The sequence below is a fragment of the Pipistrellus kuhlii genome, unplaced genomic scaffold (assembly GCF_014108245.1).
Source record: "Pipistrellus kuhlii isolate mPipKuh1 unplaced genomic scaffold, mPipKuh1.p scaffold_m20_p_68, whole genome shotgun sequence".
Taxonomy (NCBI): domain Eukaryota; kingdom Metazoa; phylum Chordata; class Mammalia; order Chiroptera; family Vespertilionidae; genus Pipistrellus; species Pipistrellus kuhlii.
Window position 1 is genome coordinate 384,913 of NW_023425571.1, and position 22,221 is coordinate 407,133.

Sequence of the window (22,221 nt, forward strand, 5' to 3'; positions counted from 1 at the left end):
CCTGACCTTATGGTCCAAACTGTAGTCCCCCATGGCTAAATGAGGTAGGCTGCAAAAACAAAGCTTGATAGAGTTCAGGTGCATGTAATTGAGTAGATTTGAAATCCCAGAGACCATAGTAAATACCTTCAGCACTTTGGTGGAATCTGCTGATAAAATGGAGACTCAGCTTGCAGGCTGTGGCACTGTCTCTCCATCAGAGAGCAGCGTCCCACCTAGCCCCAGCTTTATTCTCCTATCTGTCTTCTCTAATCCTTCCCTGCCCCCATCACATTCTCCCCTGGCCGGGCCGAGCAGCCACAGGAAGGATTTGTGATGCAGGTTACTTAAGGCCACAGTGGGCTCTGGGACCCAGCAGCTGCAGCTCTTCACAGGCTTCATTTCTCGCAGCTCCTTCCTCTGGGGGCACGTGGTCCGAGGAGTCCCAGCTGAGTGTGGGTTTGCAGGATAAACGTGCTGATTCCTGCCCCCTGGCTCCCCTCTGGCCCAGAGGAACCCAGGGCTGTGAGGTCTGAGGTCCCGTCTCGGGCAGTCACCAGTTTAGACTCACTGTCCTGGACTCAGCTAGACAGGGGTTAGGAGGAACTAGAAAAGGCTCAGCCCAATTTTCATAAAGGGCCCAATGGGAGGACCTAGTGGACATGCCAGGAAACAGGTGAACCCAGAGTACTCAGCCAATGAGGAGCAGCACAAATGGGCTGTGTTCCCGCCCCGGGGTGCCTGTACAGCCCGCAGACACCCGCTCTGGAGAGCACATTCAGGTCTCCTTTCACCGCACTCTGCCTCCGAGTGTCATTAGAATTGGGACAGGTGAGTATTTCTCACAGTAACTGTCTACAACAGAGTGTCCACATTGCCCACCGCCTAGGCCATGTGAGGTCTGGATGGGGGAGCCTCGGTGCAGGCGGTGCCCCATCCCAGACCTTGCTGAGGTGGCCATGGCCCAGCGTGTCACCTCTGCCTCCCACTCCCCTCCGGACTCTGCCAGAGCAGTGGGCAGCACCCTGGCTGAGCTGGGGGAACCCAAGACCCAGCCCAGGTACCCTCTGCTCTGAGCCCAGCGCGATGCATTAATTTCTCTGCCTGGGATTCAGCTGGAGGCGAATCAGTGTCTCTCCCAGGCCATTCCCAGACCCCGTTACACAGAGCCGGCACCCCACACCCCGAAATCGAGGCTGAGTCTGGGCCCACTGGTTCAGAGGCAACTGCCCACGGGGCCTGCTCCCCACTCAGGGCTGACCCTTCCCTGACCCTCTATCCTCCTCCTAAATAAGGGGGCATCCACTTCCAGAGCCGGACATGGGCAGAGAAGGGCATCTGGGTCATGAGGGCAAAGCAGGTTGCCAGAGAGAGATGCGACTTTATTCAGGAAGAGCTGGGGTGGGAGGTGGGCTCCCTGAATCCCACCTGTGGCCTCTTGGGCAAGAACATTAGAAGCCCATGGCTGCACATCTGAGCCACTTCAGAGACACTTGTGGGGGGCTCATGGGGTGGCCGAAGACTCGTCCATGGGAGGCACGGGAATGGCCTTAGGGTCATCCAAAGGGGGCAGGGGGACAGCCCCATCTCTGCTCACGGTGGGCAGAGCCTGGTAGGTCTGGTTCCAGTACTGCAGGTAGCTGCTCCTCAAGTGCTGCTTCAGGGACTGGCCATCCATCTTCTTGTTAATCTCCAAATAGTTGCCATTTTCCTGGGTGTAGGGCTCCCACTGGGTGGGCACAGCCGAGGGGCCCTTGTTGGGGTCCCTGCAAAGGAGAGGAAGGCTGTGTGGGTCTGAGGGCTCACGGGAGGCCTCCATGCTGACCCCAACCACCAGGGCACCTCACTGTGTCCTTGGCACTGGCTGGGCATGTACGTGTTCTGTGCCCAACCAGTAGCTCTATCCTCACACACAGAGGGTCAAGTACTGAGGCTCAGGGAGGTCAAGTGTAGGAGAGGGGACAGGCATGTGGGGCCCAGGGGGCAGGAGGCCTGGCCCAGCCTCACCCCGCCTTACCCAGTCCTGGCAAAGTTGGTCCAGTAGGCGATCATGGTTCGGGAGATAGTCCTGTCTTGGGGCCAGTAAATAAAGGGGTTGGTGAAGGGCTTTCCAAACACATACTGGAGGTCATCGGCGTGGTCGGCGCCCACCCAGCTGGGGTAGAATGGATTGCGAGAGGGGTGGGAGAACAGGTAGGTGTAGGTCCGGGCACTCCTGAGGAGGGAAGGGACAAGGCCCAGGTTGGCAGGAGCTCAGCTGGGCTGCCCTCACAAAGCTTGGCCCTGGAGGGAGGCCCATGGGGAGTGTAGGGCGGGGCTGTGAAATTTCCAGACTCAGACTCAGGAGGGACCCTGCACCCAGAAAGGAGAGCCTTGGGGTTGTGGTTCTGGGATTTCAGGTGCATTCACTCTTCCCTCCATAAAGCCTATGGAGGTGTCTTCCCTCCTTCTCTCTGTACATGAATGTGTGTCTTCGTCGGGAACACACCTTCCCGCCCCAGGAAGAGTTCAACTTCCTGTAGTTGGGACCAGCTTTCTGCCTGCACTTCCTAGGCATCGTGTCCTCTGCCTTCCGAGTAAGCATCCCTACCTTCCTTTTTGTTTTCCCTGGAGGTGACCAGGCGACCACAGGCCAGAGTTGTTTTGAATGTTGGCCAACTCCTACCCACAACAGAGATCATTGCTCCATGTTCTGTCCCCCTGAGCCTGGGGGCTGGAGGGGAGGCTGCAGACACTGCAGGGGAGGCCTGTGGGCTGAGTGACTGGGGCCTTACAACCTGGTGGACAGAGCACCTGAATTAACCTGGAAAGTAACCCTATCAGTTTCAGTCCTAGAACAAGTATACTGAGGTGAATAGGGGTTAAGTTTTCTTAAGTTTCCTTTGAAGGCCTGTGCAAGCAAGGAAGGAGGTGACTCAGCTGTGAATCCAGCAATCAGAACTGACAAGCAGGGACAGACAGACTCACCAGGAGTCAAAATATCATCTCCTGCACATCATCTCCTCCACATCATCTCACCCACATCACCTCCTCCACATCATCTTATCGAATAATGACTACAATAGCTGAAGTCTGCGGACCTCCAGGGCTGCACAAAGTCCCTGTGCAGGCACCACTGGGACCCCATTCTGGCTTTCCCAGGACCCTCTGATTCCTGAGTTGCCCACCGACCTCTCTGGCCAGGTGAGTGACCCACTTGGGCCTCCCCTGTCCCGGCCCTCACTTGGCGTTGGCTCTGTGCTGGGCCACGGCCATCTTCGTGGGCATCAGGAAGAAGACGTCGGTCTCTAAGTCCACCACCGTCTTCTTCTTGGCCTCCTGGGAGGAGTCCTGGGCCCAGGATGTCGTGTAGAAGTCAAAGGTGGCGTTGGCTCCTCTGGGCCCCTTGGCCATGGTGACCCCTCTGACCAGCTTGTAGAAGTCCTCCCTGCAGGGACAAGCCGGCACTGGACCCTGGACCCGGGCCAGCAGGAGGCATCCTCACCCCCCCTGCTAGGGGCCTGCACATGGCCCGCTACTCCTCCTGGCCTCCTCCCTCAGCTGATGCCTCCCCAAGAGGCCTTCCAGGACTGCCCTGGCCCGGGCTACTCACCCGGTGATGGTCAGTATGACCACGTTGATGGCCGGCAGGTCAATGCTGGCAGAAAACTGGCCGTCCATGTCGTTGGTGCCAGCGATGTAGTCGATGTCGGCCGCGTTGGCGAAAAGGTTGATGGGGTCATCGGGGATGAAGTCTCCGTCCACCACAGGCAGGAGGCCCGCATAGTATAATATGGGGTCTGAGTGGAGAGCAGGGGTCCTCGCACCTTCCAGAGCCCCTTTCCATGCCTCTGGTTCAGGGGCAGCCCCTATCTCCTCTGATCCAGACCAGGTTCCCAGCCTGTCCCCCCCGGATCATTCTATGTCCTGGGCTGCCCTGCGCGTGTGGAGCAGCTCTCCTGGCCCCGTCCGCCAGATGCCACCTCTGCCCAGTGTGGCAGCCCAGACTGTGCGCACACTGCCACAGGCTCCCTGGGCCACTCTGGCCCGCTGACAGCACTGGGCCTGAGGTCCCTGAAAGTGGGTGCAAATGACTGTTTCTGCCCATTGTTGGGGACAAGGTGCACCAGCTTCCCAAAGGGGTCAGGACCCAGGGAGGATCAGAGGGAGGGATGGCGTCTGAGGCACAGCCAGTCAAGGCCAGGAGGCAATTAGGGCCCTGGCGGCAGCGGGCTCCCAGGGACGCCATGAGCTAGTGAGGGGCCAGGCAGCAGCCCCTCAATCCTCACTTCTTTGGGTAAATAGCCATCCCCCCATGGGGAGCCCCACTCACACTTCAGGCCCACAAGGGGTATCTTATAGGCCAGCGTCAGCGCCCGGGGGTTGGTGGCCTTCAGACACTTGGCCATCCTGGCAGTATCGTTCAGGGGGCAGCCCACCTTCTTGGCGATCTGGGGGTATTGGGACATATAGGTGGGTGAGGCCAGAGCTGGGGACTGGGACAGGATGTGGAAAGGACATGACCCTCCCATCAACCCCTCCACAGCTCCCCTTTACATGCTTAGCCCAGGAGAGAGGGTCCTTCTGGATGGCCCAGGGGGACAGCGCCACGCCGCTCTGGCTGATGGCTCGCCGGATGAGACCCTTGTTGTAGGGAGAGAGGGTCTGCAACACACAGAGGTCCTGTCACCATGGCATCCCCTCTCCGGTCCACCCGGGCTCCAGCAGGGACAGCTAGACTGTCAGTTCCATGCTGTCCCCAGAGCCCATCAGCTCCCCCAGTTTTCATCAGCTCCTCCCAGTTCCCATCAACTCCTCCTAGTTCCCATCAGCTTCCTCCAATTCCCGTCAGGTCCTCCCAGTTCCCATCAGCTTTTCCAGTACATATCAGCTCCCCCAAGTTCCTGTCAGGTCCTCCCAGTTCCCATCAGCTCCCCAGTTCCTGTCAGGCCCTCCAGTTCCCATCAGCTCCTGCCAGTTTCCATCAGCTTCTCCAGCCTCTATCAGCACCCCCAGCTCCCAACAGCTCCCCCAGTTCCCATCAGCTCATCCAGCCACTATCAGCTCCCCCAGCTCCCAACAGCTCCCCCAGTTCCCATCAGCTCCCCCAGCTCCCATCAGCTCCCCCAGCTCCCATCAGCTCTCTCTGCTCCTGTCAGCCCCCTATTGATCCCCGATATCACCCTGGGAAGAATGCCAGCCCTACCAGGGACCACAGACCTGCAGAGAGACGCTGGCACCTCCGGCTGATTCCCCAAAGATGGTGATGTTGTCGGGGTCCCCCCCGAAGGCCGCAATGTTCCTCTTCACCCACGCGATGGCCATGTGCTGGTCCCGGAGGCCGTAGTTACCTGGGGTAGGTGGGGAGCCCATGAGGGACTGGGGTGGGGGAGAGCTTCCTCTATGTGGGGACCCCTGTCAAACCCAGGATGGAGCATGGTTGGTTCCAGAAGACTGAGGAATGCAGTGCTGGAGGGGGTGTGGGCTCAGGCAGGACACCCGGAGCAGGAGGTCCAGGCTGCTCATCTTTCTCCCTGACACCGGCCTTCTGCTGTCTGTCCTCCGAGTCACCACTGCAGTGTCTCATCTTCTGTCTCTCCCTGGGTCCCTGTCCCCGCTCCCTGGTCTCCCTGGGTCCCTCCCTGGGTCCCTGGCGGGCAGCCTCCTCTCTCGCTACACCTGCCGATGGGCTCCTGTATCTCACTGTCCATCCCCAGCTTCCTGTGCTGCCAGGAGAATTCTGGGTCTTTCTGGGAGACTCTCAGGAGTTGTTGGGAGAAAGCAGTGGTGAAGGGCCCCCACCAGCTCCCTCACCCCGGCCCAGGCCCCGGCACACCTGGCAGGTGGGCGTCCCCAGTGCTGAGGAAGCCCAGCGGCCCGACGCGGTAGTTGAAGGTGACCACGATGACGTTGCCCCGCGTGGCGATCTTTTCCCCATCGTACAGGTAGTCTCTGAAGAAGTTTAACCCTTGGCCAGAACCTAAGATGAAGGCTCCTCCATAGATCCAGATCATGACAGGCAGGTTCTGGGAAACTGAGGCAGGAGACAGGCCTGGTGATGCCAGCTAACACCCCTTTCCCCCCATCCACTCTGGGTGCTTGTTTCAGGGATTTCAGCTCTGGGGTCCACACACACCAAAGGGGAAGGGCTGAGCCTCTGGCTGTCTGGGAGCTTTCTGCAGGATCGGGGACCTGGAGGGCATGGGGTGAGGGAAGCACCTTCCTTCTGGTCCTGGGGGACCCAGATGTTGAGGTAGAGGCAGTCCTCGGAGCCCCAGGTATGCAGCTGGGTGAGAGTGATTTGCATACATCTCTGCTTGAAGTACTTGGCCTTCAGGATCCCTATGGGTGACCAGAGGGGCTGGCGTAAAGATGGTGGACCCACCGCCACCCTAGGCACAGGGTCAGCCCAGCACACACCCCCACTCCCACCTTGCCAGCCAGGGTGCCGCTGGGGGTTCTCCAGGGCCTGGGGTGGGGCGGCGAAGGGGATGCCCTTGAAGATGTCCACAGAGCGGCCGCCGATGCCCAGGAGGCCGAGCTTCTTGTTGACGCCCTCCACGAAGCCCCCTTCTGTGTGCACCACGCCCAGCTGGGGAGAGGGCAGGCTCAGGGCGCAGGCGGGGGGGCAGCGGGGCGGGGGGGCTACCCCAGCAGGCTCTAGGGGTCCAGACAGCCTCCAGGTGGGGCCCCTAGTCAGGCCAGCCTGCAGCTGTGGGTTCCTGTGGAAGCCCCGCTCCTCACCCCTGGCAGGGCCCTGAGGGAAGGGGTCCTGTAGGTGCCCCAGGCTCCCCACTCCCCCTGGAGGGGCCCGGCCACTGGCAAGCAGGGGGGTGTCACCCCCACTTGGGGGCCGGGCTCGGGGCTCCGGGTTGAACTAGACCGAGATTCACACTCCTGGTCCAACGCTTTGGCTGTGCTGGGCAAACTGATGGCTGCTCAGGGCCCAGTGCCCTTCTGAGCCGGGCCAGGGCCATCCCAGGGCAGAGGGAGAGCCAGGGCCCTGGAGGCCCAGGCAGATGCCCAGGTCAGCCCTGAGGCACAGGGACCTGGGGCTGGGGGACCCTTGTGTTGGCGGAAGTGCCCTGAGTGCCCTGGCCCAGCCCTTCCTCGTGGTCTCTGACATTGGAGGTCATGGCGTCCTGGCTGTCAGCTGCGGGGCCATGGTGTGAGCGGGAAGGCAGGAGGCAGAGGAAGGGCCAGGGAAGCTGGGCTGGGTGGGCTCTGGGGGTTCTCTGTGCCAGCGCCCCACCTGCCTGCCCCCTCCACGGTGCCGTTCCAGGTCCCAGGCCGGGTTAGGGGAGCCAAGGAACCCCTGCCATGTCTGCTGGGCTCTCACTTACCTTTGCTGCCCTCACTCCTGCCAAGCAGCAGGCCAGGCCTAAGACAGCCAGCTCCAGGCGCCCCATGGTGCGTGTGCCTGATCCGGGACCCTGCCTCTGTGCGTTGTTATTTATGGGGTGGGAGCCATCCGGGAGATATCCGGGAGCTGGGGCTGGCTGCTGGCTGTGCTGTTTTCCTTCCTCCTCCTCCTTGGGCCCCTTCTATATCAGGCAGTATACCCGGGGCCAGATAGATACCGATCCCAGCCAATCTTAGGGCCAAGGTCATGCATGTGTGAGCAGACACACATACACACACACACACACACACACACATAATAGCTACCTTTTCCTGGCGGACTCAGGCAAGGCCAAGGTCAGGGAGATGCGTATACACACACACACACACACACACACACACACACACACATGTGCACGGGTGCTGGGATGGTTCACGTTGCCCAGGACCTGCTGGTCCGGGTGCCTGGTGCCCACAGTGCACCTGGGCCGGTCACCGGGAATAGTCAGGGGGCCAGGCCAGGGCTACAGGGACCCAGCTGGGTGCACAGGGCCCCACATGGGGCTCCTTTACAAGGGCCTGGGCTCCCCCAGAGAAGTGGGCCTGCTTCCCTCCAGGCCCTGCCTGGCCCCAGCTGAGCTCCGGACCTCAGCAAAGGGAGGTCATAGGGCATGGGCATGTGGCTTCCGGGACAGAGGGCTGTGTGCACCTGGGCAGGCACCTGGTGAGCCTGGGTCCGAGGGCCCACTGGGGAGCAGTCTGAGCTGGGTGTGGGGACCCAGAGCAGCACAGGGCGGGCGACTCTGCCCTCAGGGAGGGCACACCTCCCACTCAGCACCAGCAGCCCTGGGAGGCGGGACTGGGGGCTCAGGTGGGCACAGGTGGGGGGAGGGGGCTTTTCTGAGGAAGAGGAAGCGCCTGGCTTCAGAAATGCACCGTGACCTGGGCACAGCAGAGAGACAGAGAGGGGACAGATAGAGGGAGAGACAGAGATAATGGAGATGCAGAAAGGCTGAGTGTGAGACAGAGGGAGAGAAAGAGGAAGGGATAGACAGAGGGAGAGACAGACAGAGGGAGAGACAGAGGGAGAGAGCTGAGCAGAGTGAGTGAGAGCACAAGGGTGCTTGTGGCTCGGGAAGCCTGTCTCCCTCGGGAACCAGAGGCAGCTCCAGGGACAAAGCCCAGGGGTCCTGCCTTTGTGGCGGTGGCAGCGCTGCCTTCTCCAGGGCTGGGGTGCGTTCAGGGCCCGGGGAAGCCAGAGCCCTTTCTGGAACGGGACCCTTCGCTGCCAGGAGCCGGTGCTTGTACACAGGCCACTGCCCGGCTGACGTCACACCACGTGACGTCATATGGACCCACCTACACCGGCCACGCTGGCTGCCCGCTGATCCAGAGCCCAGCTCTCCGGGGATGGAGTGGCGAGGTGGCAGGACAATGGGCAGCAGGACAATGGGCAGCAGGACAATGGGCTCGGAGGCTGAGGATCGGGGAGCAAAGGGCTTGAGGGGTGCGTTTGTCAACAGCCCAGTGCCCGTCAGTGGACGAGTGGATAAAAGCTGTGGTACATTACACCGTGGGATACTATGCAGCTGTGAAAACGAAGGAACTCTGACCCGTTGAGACAGCCGGCGGGACCTGGAGAGTACCATGCTGAGTGAAACAGCCAGTGGGAGAAACACAAGTATCACATGATCTCAGTCACGTGGAATCTAATGAACCAAATAAACTGACGAATAAACAGATCCATAGGCATGGACACATGGAACAGCAGGACAGATCTGCGAGTGAAGGTGGAGGGAGGGCGGGAAGAGATGGATCCAGAATTTCTGTGCATTGATGCAGGGCCCCTCTACACAGGCAATAGACAGGGGAAGGCCTGTGTGAGGCGGGGCGGGAGCTGGGTGAAGAGGGGGGAAGTGGAAAAATGGCAGACATCAACAATGAAGTCAAATTTAAAAATAAATAAAATAGTCAAAACCGGTTTGGCTCAGTGGATAGAGCGTCGGCCTGTGGACTGAAAGGTCCCAGGTTTGATTCCGGTCAAGGTCATGTACCTTGGTTGTGGGCACATCCCCAGGAGGGGGTGTGCAGGAGGCAGTCCATCAGTGGTTCTCTCTCATCATGGATGTTTCTGGCTCCCTCTCCTGCTCCCTTCCTCTCTGAAATAAAAAATATATACATTTTCAAAGTAAAATAAACCAAATAGCCCGGCCGGTGTGGTTCGCTTGGTTGAGTGTCTTCTCTTGAACCAACAGGTCGCCCTTTGCATTCCCAGTCAGTGCACACGCAGGCCTCCATCCCCAATAGGGGGTGTGCAGGAGGGAGCATATTCATCCTCTTCAATAAAAGACTAACGTGGAAATTGTTCCTACTGGAGGTTGCCCAGCTAGGAATTTTACGGTTCTCCGTGACACACACTGACCACCAGGAGTGTGGAATGAAGAAAGGCCATCATCATCAGACAGCAGAGGGTGAAGGTATGGGGGTGGGGGAGGCTCTGATCATTCCTGGTCACCTGCAGTGCATGAACTTTGTGCACGGACCTCTAGGGTGTCTATCAGATCCATGTTTCTCTCTCTTCTTCCATCTCTAAAAACAAAATCAATTTTAAAAAGTGACAGAAATGATTAGAATAGGCAAATAGATTGAGACAGGAAGTAGAATATATTAACAGGACTGTGGGGACAGAAATTAATGCAGAATGGGAACAAAGTCTCTCTTTGGAGCGATGCAAACTTTTGGAACTACATAGGGGTGATGGTTGCACATTAATCTGATTGCAATTAATATCATTTAATTCAAGTCTTATAAATTGTTTACCTTTTCTGTTATGTATATTTTACCCCAATGTTTGTTTTTTAAATATATGTTTTATTTATTTCAGAGAAGAAGGGAGAGGGAGTGAGAAATAGAAACATCAATGATGAGAGAGAATCATTGATCAGTTGCCTCTTTCAAGCTCCCTACCAGGAACCACGCCCACAACCTAGGAATGTGCCCTTGACTGGAATCAAACCCAGAACACTTCAGTCCTCATGCCAATGCTCTATCAGGTGAGCCAAACTGGTTAGAAATTACCTAGGTTTTTAAAAAATAATCATCCAAGGACCAACTCCTGACCAGGACGGGGCTGCCTGCCTTTGGAGGAAGAGGGGAATGTGGCTGGGCGTGTGGTTTCTGCTGCCCAGGAGGAGGAATTCCTGAATTTCAAGTTCAGACAGGAACCCACCAGCACTAGTGGGAGATTGTGGACAGATCAGAGCCTGCCACTGGGAAGGCCAGGCGGATGCACTGGACAGTGGCCTCGGGGGGGAGGGGGGACGACTTCCCATTCTGTCCTCCAGGGGCCGGGCCTTCCTTTACTGATTGGAAGCCTCAGGGAACCCTGTCCTGGGAAGACCTCTCTGGCGACATTGTGTCTGGGGAGGTGTGGAGAGCGGCTACATCGTTTGGATAGGTTCAAGCTCAGACTAATGCAAGGGCATGGTTCTCTCAAAGCCACGTGTAAGTCCCAGCACAATTATAGCCAAAGGTTACGGTTATAAGGTTAACCATATGGTTTGAACCTGTGGTCCCCGTGGCTAAGTGATGTAGGCTGTGGCGGTACAGCAAGTGCTGCCAAAACAAAGCTGGATAGAGTTCAGGTGCATGTAATTGAGTAGATTTTAAATCTGAGAGAACAATGTAAACATCTTGAGCACTTTGCCTGGTGGAATCTGATTATAAAATAAATACTTGGCTTGCAGGCTGTGGCACTGTCTCTCCATCAGAGAACAGCGTCCCACCTGGCCCCAGCTTTATTCTCCTGTCTGTCTTCTCTAATCCTTCCCTGCCCCCATCACATTCTCCCCGGGCCAGGCAGAGCCAGCGACAGGGAAGGATTTGTGATGCAGGTTATTTCAGGTGACAGCTGGGCCCAGGGACCCAGGAACTGCAGCTATTCACAGGCTTCATTTCACCAAAAACCAAGCCCTAGTCTACCCCCCTTGCTCTGGGGGCACGTGGTCTGAGGAGTCCCAGGTGAGTGTGGGTTTGCAGGATAAACGTGCTGATTCCAGCCTCTGGCTCCCTTCTGGCCCAGAGGAACCAGGGCTGTGAGGTCTGAGGTCCCGTCTCACAGTCACCAGTTTAGACTCACTGTCCTGAGGGTAGACGGGCTGGAGCCCTGAGAGCCCACAGGCCCTGGCTGGCTGCCCTCATTGTCCAGGTCTGTGCTGTGGTTCTGCCATGGGAGGTGGGCGATGGGAACCTCTGGTGAGGGAGGTGGAAGGATGGGGCAGGGTGGGCAGGGAGGAACAGCACCAACACTGCCCGCTGTACCCACTGCCTGGCCAGGAAACACTGGACCGTGTGCATCAGGGTGGCCGGCTGTCAGCAACCTTCTCTCCTCTGAGCCCTCACCGCCTCGGAGGAACTAAAGAATGGGAATCTGGAAGGAAGTCCTCCCCTCCACCGCCAGCAACCTGACACGGAGAGCTGTGGAGTCTCAGACCTGGGGACTGAGTTCTTCCTGTGAGGGCCTGGGGCACATTTCCTCTCTTGGGGCCTAGGAACTGTCTACAACGGGGTGTCCACAGTGGCCGCTGCCCGGGCCATGTGAGGTCAGGATGGGGGAGCCTCGGTGCAGGCGGTGCCCAGTCCCAGGCCTTGCTGGGGTGGCCATGGCCCTGTGTGTCACCTCTGCCTCTCGCTCCCCTCCGGACTCTGCCAGAGCAGCGGGCAGCACCCTGGCCGAGCCGGGGGCAGCAAAGACCCAGCCCAGATACCCTCTGCTCTGAGCCCAGGGGTATGCGTTACTGTCTCTGCCTGGGATCCAGTTGGAGGCGAAACAGTGTCTCTCCCAGGCCATTTCCAGACCCCATTACACAGAGCCCACGCTCTGAGGATGTGGCCAAAGGCTGGGCCTACTGGCCGAGAGGTAACTGCCCACGGGGGCCGCTCCCCACTTAGTGGCTGATCCTCCTCTGACCCTCTCTCCTCCTCTGAATGAGGGGGCACACCACTTCCTGAGCCGGACACGGGCAGAGACTGGGCAGGCGCTTGCAGACATGAGGGCAAAGCGGGTTGCCAGAGAGAGATGCAGCTTTAATCAGGAAGAGCTGGGGCGGGCGGTGGGCTCCCTGGGTCCCACCTGTGGCCACTGGGAGCCAAGGACATTAGAAGCCAATAGCTGCGGGCATCTGAGCCCCCTCAGAGTCAGCAGTTGGGGGCTCAGGGGCGGCCTCAGAGTCAACAGTTGGGGGCTCAGGGACAGTCTCAGAGTCGTCCGAGGGGGGCACGGGGGCAGCCTCAGAGTCATCCGAGGGAGGCACGGGGGCGACCTCAGAGTCGTCCGAGGGGGGCACAGGGGTGGCCCCGTCTCCGGTCACGGTGGGCAGGGCCTGGTAGGTCTGGGTCCAGTACTGCAGGTAGCTGCTCCTCAGGTGCTGCTTCAGGGATTGGCCGTCCATCTTCTTGTTAATCTCCAGGTAGTTGCCATTTTCCTGGGTGTAGGGCTCCCACTGGGTGGGCACAGCCGAGGGGCCCTTGTTGGGGTCCCTGCACAGGAGAGGAAGGCTGTGTGGGTCTGAGGGCTCACGGGAGGCCTCCATGCTGACCCCAACCACCAGGGCACCTCACTGTGTCCTGGGCACAGGCTGGGCATGTGCGTGTCCTGAGGCCCAGCCAGTGCTCCCCTCCCCTCCTCCTCTCCTTTTTTTTAACCTGCACCAGATATTCCATTTATTTCAATGGATAGTGAAAAGAAGGGGAGAGACAGAGAGAGAGAGAGAGCAACATTGATGTGAGAGAGACATCCCTACAGGCCCAACCAGGGCCAGGGATTGAGCCTGCAATGAGGTTCGTGCCCTTGACGGGAATCAAACCTGGGACCCTTCAGTACACTGGCCCAGGCTCTTTCCACTGAGCCAAACCTGCCAGGGCCCAGCCATTACTTCCTATCCTCACACAGAGGGGGGTACTGAGGCTCAGGGAGGTCAAGTGTAGGACAGGGGACAGGTATGTGTGTCCAGGTGGCAGGAGGCCTAGCCCAGCCTCCCCCTGCCTTACCCAGTCCTGGCAAAGTTGGTCCAGTAGGCGATCATGGTCCCGGAGACAGTCCTGTCTTGGGCCCGGTAGCCCAGGGGCGTGGCGAAGGGCTTCCCAAATACGTACTGGAGGTCATCGGCGTGGTCAGCACCCACCCAGTTGGGGTAGACTGGCATGCGAGTGGGGTGGGAGAACAGGTAGGTGTAGGTCCGGGCACTCCTGAGGAGGAGAAGGACACGGCCCAGGTTGGCAGGGAGCTCAGCTGGGCTGTCCACCCCGAGCCGGCCCTGGAGGGAGGCCATGGGGAGAGCAGGGCGGGGCTGGGAAATCCCCGGACTCAGACTCAGGAGGGCCCTGGGTCCCTGCACCTGGAAGGGAAGGCCATGGGGTTGTGGGTTCTACAAATTGAGGCGTCTTCCTTCCTTTTCTTCTGCAAATGAATGTGTGTCCATCATCGGATGAGACGGGCATGTACCTCAGAGGCACTAACACAGCAATGAGAGACCAGGGTACTGCCTTGTTGTTGCAGAGCTTTCTGCCTAGGCATCATTTTCTCTGCCTTCCAAGGAAGCATCCCTGGCTTAGGTTTTGTTTTCGCTGGAGGTTGACCAGGTGGCTGCAGTTTGAATGTTGGCTGACTCCAAACCCGCAGCAGAGACCATCCTTCCCATCTGTTCCCTTCAGCCCGGGGGCTGCGGGGAGGCTGCAGGCGCTGCCAGGGGAGGCCTGAGGCTGAGAGGGCTCTGTAGAGGCCCCTGAGCTGGGAGGTGAGAAGGTCCTTCTGAAGGCCCGTCAGGCCTGAGCAAGGCAGATGGTGCAGGCACCGCTGGGACCCCATCACGGCTTTTCCAGGCCTCCCTCCCTGACCCCCTGAGCCCTCCCCCAAGGAAGCCCACTGGGCAGGTGAGTGACCCACTTGGGCCTCCCCTGCCCCGGCCCTCACTTGGCGTTGGCTTTGTGCTGGGCCACGGCCATCTTCGTGGGCATCAGGAAGAGGATGTCGGTCTCAAAGTCCACCACCGTCTTCTTCTTGGTCTCCTCGGAGGAGTCCTGGGCCCAGGACTCCGTGTAGAGGTCAAAGGTGGCGTTGGCACCTCTGGGCCCCTTGGCGAAGGTGAGCCCTCTGACCAGATTGAAGAAGTCCTCCCTGCAGGGACAAGCCGGCACTGGACCCTCAACCTGGGCCAGCGGGAGGGGCCCCAATTCCACCCCTTCCCCCACTCCAGGACCTGCAGGTGGCCCTCTACACCTGTAGGCTTCCTCCCTCAGCTGATGCCTCCCCAAGAGGCCCCCAGGCACGCCCTGGGCCCTGTGCCCTCCTCACCCCGTGACGGTCTGCTTGTCCTTGTCAATGGCAGGCATGTCAATGGTGGCAAATATGTGGCCGTCCATGTTGTTGGTGCCAGCAATGTAGTCGATGTCGGCCGCATTGGCGTAAAGGTTGATGGGGTGGTCAGGGATGAAGTCTCCGTCCACGACGGGAATGAAGCCCAGGTAGTGCACCATGGGGTCTGCATGGAGAGCAGCAGGAGTGCAGGGGGCGGTGAGTGCATTAGTGAATAGAGGAGAGAGTGATCAGTCCCCTAGTCCAGTGGTTCGCGAGCCATGCGGTTCTTTGGCCCCTTGAGTGTGGTTCTCCCACAAGATACCACGTGTGGGCGCCCACATACAGTGCGATTGACACTTCGTGGCCCGTGAGCGGAAGTCGGTTTTCCGCCTGGGCGAGTCTATTTTGAAGAAGTAGCGTTAGAACACTCAAGGGGCCAAGAGCCTCATGTGGCTCGTGAGCCGAGGTTTGCCAGCCACGGGTCTAGTCCACAGGCACTCGGTCTGTTCCTTGAAATTGGCTGCAAATGACTGTATGTGGCATGGTTGGTGGTGGCCCGAATACGCATCAGTTTGCCAAAGGAGGATCAGAGGGAGGGATGGCGTCCTCCACACAGGGCCAGCCCTCAGACCCGGCACTTGCTCACTTCTTTGGGAGTATGGCCATCCCCCCATGTGGAGCCCCACTCACACTCCATGCCCTTCAGGGGCATCTTATAGGCCAGCGTCAGCGCCCGGGGGTCGGTGACCTTAAGACACTTGGCCATCCTGGCGGTATCGTCCAGCGGGCAGCCCACCTTCTTGGCAATCTAGGGATTTGGAGGGAAGACAGGTGGGTGAGGCCAGAGCGAGGCAGAGAGGGATTGGATCCAGGACAGGGCATGGAAAGGAGGTAACACTCCCCTCGCCCACCGCAGCTCCCCTTTACCCTCTTGGCCCAGGAGAGAGGGTCCTTCTGGATGGCCCAGGGGGACAGCGCCACGCCGCTCTGGCTGATGGCTCGCCGGATGAGGCCCTTGTTGTAGGGAGAGAGGGTCTGCGACAAACAAAGGTCCTGTCACCAGGGACTCGCCTCTCCTGCCCACCCGGGCTCCAGCAGGGACAGCTAGACTGTCAGCTTCATGCTGTTCCCACAGTCTATCAGCTCCCACAGCTCCATCAGCTTCCCCAGTTCCCATCAGCTCCCCCAGCTCCCATCTGCTCCCCCCAATTCCCGTCAGGTCCTCCCAGTTCCCATCAGCTCCCCCAACCCCCATCAGCTCCCATCAGCTCCCCCAGCCTTCCTCAGCTCCCCCAGCTCCCATCAGCTCCCCATGGTTCTCCCCCAACACCCTGGGAAGAAGGCTGCCCTCCCGGGTCCCAAGACCTGCAGAGAGACGCTGGCACCTCCGGCTGATTCCCCAAAGATGGTGATGTTGTCGGGGTCTCCCCCGAAGGCCGCAATGTTCCTCTTCACCCACGCGATGGCCATGTGCTGGTCCCGGAGGCCGAAGTTACCTGGGGCGGGTGGGGGGCCCATGAGGGACTGGGGTGAGGAAGAGCTTCCTCCATGTGGGGACCCCTGACAAGCCCAGGATGGTGCATGGCAGGTCCCAGGAGGCTGAGGAATGTGGTGCTGGAGGGGTGTGGGCTCAGGCAGGGCACCAGGAGCAGGAGGGCCAGGCTGCTCATCTCTCTCCCTGACACCGTCCCTCTGCTGTCCGTCTGTCCTACGGCTCTGAGTCCGCCGAGTCACCTCCTCAGTGTCTTATCTTCTGTCTCTCCCTGGGTCCCTGTCCCTGGTCCCTGCCTGGCTGGTGGGTAGCCTTTTCTCTCGCTACACCTGCCGATGGGCTCCTGTGTCTCACTGTCTACCTCCGGGTTCCTGGCTCTGGGAATAGAATCCTGGGACTTTCCAGGTTCTGTGAGGACTTGATTGGGATCGAGGGGTGCTGAAGGGCCTCCACCAGCTCCCTCACCCCCAGCCCCAGAGCCCCGCACACCTGGCAGGTTGGCGTCCCCAGTGCTGAGGAAGCCCAGCGGCCCGACACGGTAGTTGAAAGTGACCACGATGACGTTGCCCCGCGTGGCGATCTCCTCCCCGTCGTACAGGTAGTTTTTGAGGACGTTAGCCCCTTGGCCAGAACCCATGAGGAAGGCTCCTCCGTAGATCCAGATCATGACAGGCAGATTCCGGGAAACTGAGGCAGGAAGCAGGCCCGGTGACCCCAGCTGTCACCTCCTGATCCCCTCTGGGTGCATGTTTCAGGGACTTTCAGCTCTGGAGATCACACACCCCAGGGGCCAGGCAGGGCTGGGCCTCTGGCTGCCTGGGCACACAGGTTTAGGGACCTGGAGGGCACAAGGGTGGCGCACCTTCCTTCTTGCCCTGGGGGACCCAGATGTTGAGGTAGAGGCAGTCCTCAGAGCCATAGGTGTTGTCCTGGGTGATTGTGGCTTGCAGGCATCGCTTCTTGAAGTCCTTGGCCTTCAGGGTCCCTGTGAGTGACCAGGGGGCCTTGGCATGAGGATGGTAGCCTCTGGGGACCCTATTCTGAGTACACCGGATATTCCAGGCCACTCTCAGTGTGGGAATCTTAATCGGGCTATCCAAGGACCATATGCAAGTACAAGGTCACTGTGTTCGCCATGCGCACGCATGCTCTTCTATAACCCAAGAGACGGGGGGGAAAGCCTCTCGTGTGTGAGTAGCATGAGGTCGTGACCAGCAGGCATGGCTGCTCGGTGGATATAGCTCCAAGGATAGACCCTGGGTGACCGTCCCACGCAGGAGACTTCTGCTCTGAGGGAAAGGTGTGTTGTTACCCAACCGGCGTGCGGCTCCCTGCTGCGTGGGCCTTCGCTTTGAAGCGCTGTTTTGGCTAATGGCTCCTTGTTAGCAGTGGCCACGTGGCCATTAGCTTTACAGTGAAGATTCTCTTCTACACCCACAACTTCTCATGGCTTCTCCGTCTACCGCCCGAGGTCCAATAAGACCCAGCCACTGGCAGAGGGGCTTGGACTGACAGTTGGCTGAGTGGAGCAGAGGTTAAAGGGGGAACTGGGGTCCCAACGGTTAGTACAGTGAGCAGGGTTCAAGGAGGACCTGGCTCTGACCCTTGGCGCTGTGCTGAGGACTCAGAAGTGTGAGCAGTACAGAGCGGGAGCTCCCACACTTGGCGTAGTCGCCAGGATGGAGCAGTGAGTCCTCTCTGAATGCCCCACCCACCACCCCAGGCACAGGGCCAGCCCAGCACCCAACCCCCACTCCAACCTTGCCAGCCAGGGTGCCGCTGCGGGTTCTCCAGGGCCTTGGGCGGGGCAGCGAAGGGGATGCCCTTGAAGATGTCCACAGAGCGGCCGCCGGCGCCCAAGAGGCCGAGCTTCTTGTTGACGCCCTCCACGAAGCCCCCTTCAGTGTACACGGCGCCCAGCTGGGGAGAGGGCAGGCTCAGGGCGCAGGCGGGGCGGGCCAGCGGGGTGCGGTGACCCCAGCAGGCTCTAGGGGCCCAGACACAGCTTCAAGTGGGGGGGCTGACCTGCACCCGAGACCAAGACCACCGCCTGCCCATGTTACTGAGGAGCAGCTTGCTGCCTGCCCCCGCCCCCGCCCCCAGGATGCCCTACCCCTGAATCTCAGAGGAGGCTGCTTTAACAGGTGGTCATGTTTCTGCTCAGCTAAGCCTTCCCACAAGGCTGCGAGGCCGGGGGAGGTTTGGATTCTGGTCTAGCTGTGACCTTGAGCCTCAGTTTCCCTCTCTGTAAGATGGGTGGCCTCAGTGTGTCCTGCTGGGCCCGTTATCTTGTCCAGCGGTTGGCAGTGGTAGCCGTTCGTGGGCCCTGAATGCTTCATGCCCGGCTGTGAGCTCCCGGAGTGGGGCCTGTCTCCTCCCCTTGCCCGCACCCATCCTGTGAGTGTGCCTCCTGCTGGAAAAGCCCCCACTGCCCTCCCCGGCCATCAGAGCCTCTGCTGCGTGTCCAGCCCCCTCCCTGAGCTGGGCCCACAGTCCCCATCCGCCCAGGTGGGCCCGGCACTCAGCTACCCCATCCCAGGAGGGAGCAGCTTTCCTGCTGGAAGTCGCCCTGTGGGGGACCGTGTGATCAGAGCCAGGCTCCTGCCCTCCATGCGGCCCTCGCCCGCCCCGGGCGGCCGTGGCAGGTGGCAGCTTCCCAGCTCTCCCCTGTGCTGGATTCCAGCTGCCCAAGGGCAGGCAGCCCCGCACCCAGGCCAGGCCAGGCGGGTGGGACGAGGTTGCTGGAATTGGAGAGGAGGAACCAGGTGCTTTGGGCAGGGGCTCTGACCAGGTGTAGGCCTGGGCGCATCCTCTCTCTCTCTTTCTCCCTCCTCCCTCTCCTCTCTCGGCTCAGGAAGAGCCCCCAGTGCCAGGCCTCCAGGCATGTTTCCTGACCAGCCTCTGAGGCTGCTGGGAAGGAGCAGAGGGCCAGGTCTGCTGGGAACTGGGTCTCCTCACATACGGGTCTCTGTGTGACTGAGGTCAGCCTGAGGGCCCCAGCAGGAGGGGCAAGGGCGTGGGGACCCTGTGGCAGTGTGTGGGCAGTGTGTGTGAGTGTGTGAGTGTGTGACTGTGTGTGGGAGCGGGTAGGGAGGTAGTGGAGCTGCTGGAGCAGCATGGAAATAACCCGGTCCCTGCCAAAACTGGTTTGGCTCAGTGGATAGAGCGTCGGCCTGCAAACTCAAGGGTCCCGGGTTCGATTCCGATCAAGGGCATGTACCTTGGTTGTGAGCATATCCCCAGTAGGGGGTGTGCAGGAGGCAGCTGGTGGATGACTCTCTCTCATCAATGTTTCTAACTCTCTATCTCTCTCCCTTCCTCTCTGTAAAAAATCAATAAAATATATTTTAAAAATAAATAAATTTTACAAAATAAAATATATTTCAAAAAAAGAAAAAAAGAAAAAAAAAGAAAAGAAAAAAAAAAGAAATAACCCGGTTCCTTCAGGGCCAGGGCCAGTCTCTGAACTTCTGGGGCACAAGGGCAGGTCCAGGGGCAGCAGGGGTGCGGAGAGCAGGGTGAGGGCGCAGGAAGAGGGTGGAGGAACAGCAGCATGGTGGGGAGTGGGGCCTCTAGTCAGGCCAGCCTGCAGCTGTGGGTTCCTGCGGAAGCCCCGCTCCTCACCCCTGGCAGGGCCCTGAGGGAAGGGGTCCTGTAGGTGCCCCAGGCTCCCCACTCCCCCTGGAGGGGCCCGGCCACTGGCAAGCAGGGGGGTGTCACCCCTTCTCGGGGGCCGGGCTTCAGGCTCCGGGTTGAAATAGACCGAGATTCACACTCCTGGTCCAACGATTTGGCTGTGATCTGGCGGCTGCTCAGGGCCCAGCGCCCTTCTGAGCCGGGCCAGGGCCATCCCCGGGCAGAGGGAGATCCAGGGCCCTGGAGGCCCAGGAAGATGCCCAGATCAGCCCTGAGGGCACAGGGATTCAGGGACTGGGGGACCCTTGTGTTGGCAGAAGTGCCCTGAGTGCCCTGGAGAGCGCCTGGCCCAGCCCTTCCTCGTGGTCTCTGACATTGGAGGTCATGGCGTCCTGGCTGTCAGCTGCGGGGCCATGGTGTGAGCGGGAAGGCAGGAGGCAGAGGAAGGGCCAGGGAAGCTGGGCTGGGTGGGCTCTGGGGGCTCTCTGTGCCAGCGCCCCACCTGCCTGCCCCCTCCACGGTGCCGTTCCAGGTCCCAGGCCAGGTTAGGGGTGTGGAAAGTCTCCTGCCGTGTTTGCTAGGCTCTCGCTTACCTTTGCTGAGCTCACTACTGCCAAGCAGCAGGCGAGGCCTAAGACAACCAGCTCCGGGCGCCCCATGGTGCGTGTGTCTGATGGGGGGCCCTGCCTCCAGCCCGTGGGTATTTATGGGGCGGGAGCCAGCCTACGGAGAGTCCCCTTTCCCTCCTCTGACCTCTGCCCCTCCCTGAAGGGTGGCCACACTGCAAGTGGTGTGCGTGGGACCAGCACAGCTGTCATTTCCAGCCTGGCACGGGCTGGGCCAAGGTCAGGCAGGTGCACACGTGCACACACACGCGCACACAAGCGCACACACACGTTCACCGGTGCAGAGATGGCCCGCCTTTCCCAGGAGCCGCGGTGGGGAGTTGGTGCTCTCAGTGCACCTGCGAAGGTTACTGGGAATAGAGACAGATGGCACAGGGCAGGCCCTGTCCCAGCACCACATGGACGCAGGCCAGAGTGTCTGCCCGCTGATCCAGAGCCCAGCTCTCCTGGGATGGAGGAGGGGAGGCGGCAGGACAGTGGGCAGCAGGACTGAGCAGGCTGGGCTGGGTGGCTGAGGACTGGGGAGCAAAGAGTTTGAGGGGTGCGTTTGCTAACAGGCCTCTGGCAGCTAGTCCCGTTCTGGAGCCTGTTCTGTAGGAAGAATCATGAGGGTGTACTGATGGCCAATGGAGGCCACCAATCAGCAAATTCCACCCACAGAGTCAATCAGCTCCACTGCCTGGAGGGTCAGCAAACCACAGGCCACAGGAGCTGGCGGGTGAGGAGAAGAGGGAACCCTCGTGCCCTGCCGGTGGGATGGGGGCTGGTGCGGCCAGTGGGGGGAACGGTACTGAGCTGCCTCAAAAATCAAAGAAGGAACTGCCGTTTGACCAGCGATTCCCCTCCTGGGACTCTCCTAAGAATCCTTAGGCACCGATCAGAATGAGTGTGTGCTCCCTGTGTTCCTAACAGATTATGTACAATAGCTACGATCTGGAAACAGCCCGAGTGCCCGTCGGTAGATGAGTGGATAACAGCTGTGGTACATTTGCACCGTGGATTACTAAAGATTTGCAGGACAGATCTGTGAGTGAAGGTGGAGGGAGGTCGGGAAAAGATGAATCCAGAATTTCTGTGCATCAATGCAGGGCCCCTAGACACAGGCAATAGACAGGGGAAGGCCTGGGGCGGGCAGGGTGGGAGCTGGGTGGAGAGGGGAAAGGGGGAAATGGACATCTGTAATACTCTCAATGATAAAATTAAGAAAAATATACTCGGCTGCTATGGCTCAGAGGTTGAGTGTCCATCTGTGAAGCAGGAGGTCACAATTCAATTCCCGGTCAGGGCACATGGCCGGGTTGCAGGGTTGATCCCCATTTGGGGGTGTACAGGAGGCAGCTGATCCATGATTCTCTCTTATCATTGATGTTTCTATATCCAAAATCAATAAAAATATATGTTAAAAACAAAATCGTTCAGCTGGTGTGGCTCAGTAGCTGAGTGTGGTGGTTGCACACACTGATAGGTTGCGGGTTTGATTCCCAATCATGCTGGGAATGTGGGCTGGATCCCAGTAGAGGGCTTGCTGAAGGCAGCCAACCAATGTTTTTCTCTCTCTCCCTTCCTCTCTCTGAAGTCAATGAAAACATCCTATCTAATAAAGAGGGAATATGCAAATTGACTACCACTCTGCCACAAAGATGGTGGGGCCCATAGCCACAAGATGGCGGTACCCAGTCCTCTCAGCCCCAACAGAGTCCCCCAACCCCGGGGGAGGGTGGGGGAGGGCAGGACGGCCTGGTGGAATGCTTGCTTCATCGCCATGGCTGCGGAGGGCCTCTGGGCAGTGGGCATGGAGTGGCCTGGGGGCAGGA

General features: G+C 59.5%; 2 protein-coding genes across 5 annotated transcripts; both read right to left on the minus strand.

Annotated features, from left to right (window-relative positions):
- Positions 1-1,483: 1,483 nt before the first annotated feature.
- Positions 1,484-7,394, minus strand: LOC118708881 (bile salt-activated lipase-like). The gene is made up of 11 exons (XM_036420406.2): positions 7,302-7,394; positions 6,391-6,550; positions 6,178-6,300; positions 5,795-5,992; positions 5,179-5,309; positions 4,516-4,623; positions 4,292-4,409; positions 3,572-3,758; positions 3,203-3,406; positions 1,997-2,194; positions 1,484-1,745 (listed from the first exon to the last, which is right to left on the minus strand). Exons 1-11 carry the CDS (start codon positions 7,365-7,367, stop codon positions 1,484-1,486), a joined length of 1,755 nt encoding a protein of 584 aa, XP_036276299.2. The 5' UTR covers positions 7,368-7,394.
- A 4,969-nt stretch (positions 7,395-12,363) lies between these two features.
- On the minus strand, positions 12,364-20,506 carry LOC118708880 (bile salt-activated lipase). 4 transcript variants are annotated; one of them, XM_036420405.2, is made up of 12 exons: positions 20,375-20,506; positions 17,906-18,065; positions 17,008-17,130; positions 16,635-16,832; positions 16,019-16,149; positions 15,581-15,688; positions 15,344-15,461; positions 14,651-14,837; positions 14,270-14,473; positions 13,348-13,545; positions 12,621-12,837; positions 12,364-12,521 (listed from the first exon to the last, which is right to left on the minus strand). In XM_036420405.2, the coding sequence occupies exons 1-12, from the start codon at positions 20,438-20,440 to the stop codon at positions 12,456-12,458; spliced, it is 1,776 nt and encodes a 591-aa protein (XP_036276298.1). In that variant the 5' UTR covers positions 20,441-20,506; the 3' UTR covers positions 12,364-12,455. The 4 variants fall into 4 exon arrangements, with proteins under 4 accessions (XP_036276298.1, XP_036276297.1, XP_045431135.1 ...); XM_036420404.2 differs by having other exon boundaries at positions 12,364-12,587; XM_045575179.1 differs by having other exon boundaries at positions 12,588-12,837.
- Positions 20,507-22,221: the final 1,715 nt, after the last annotated feature.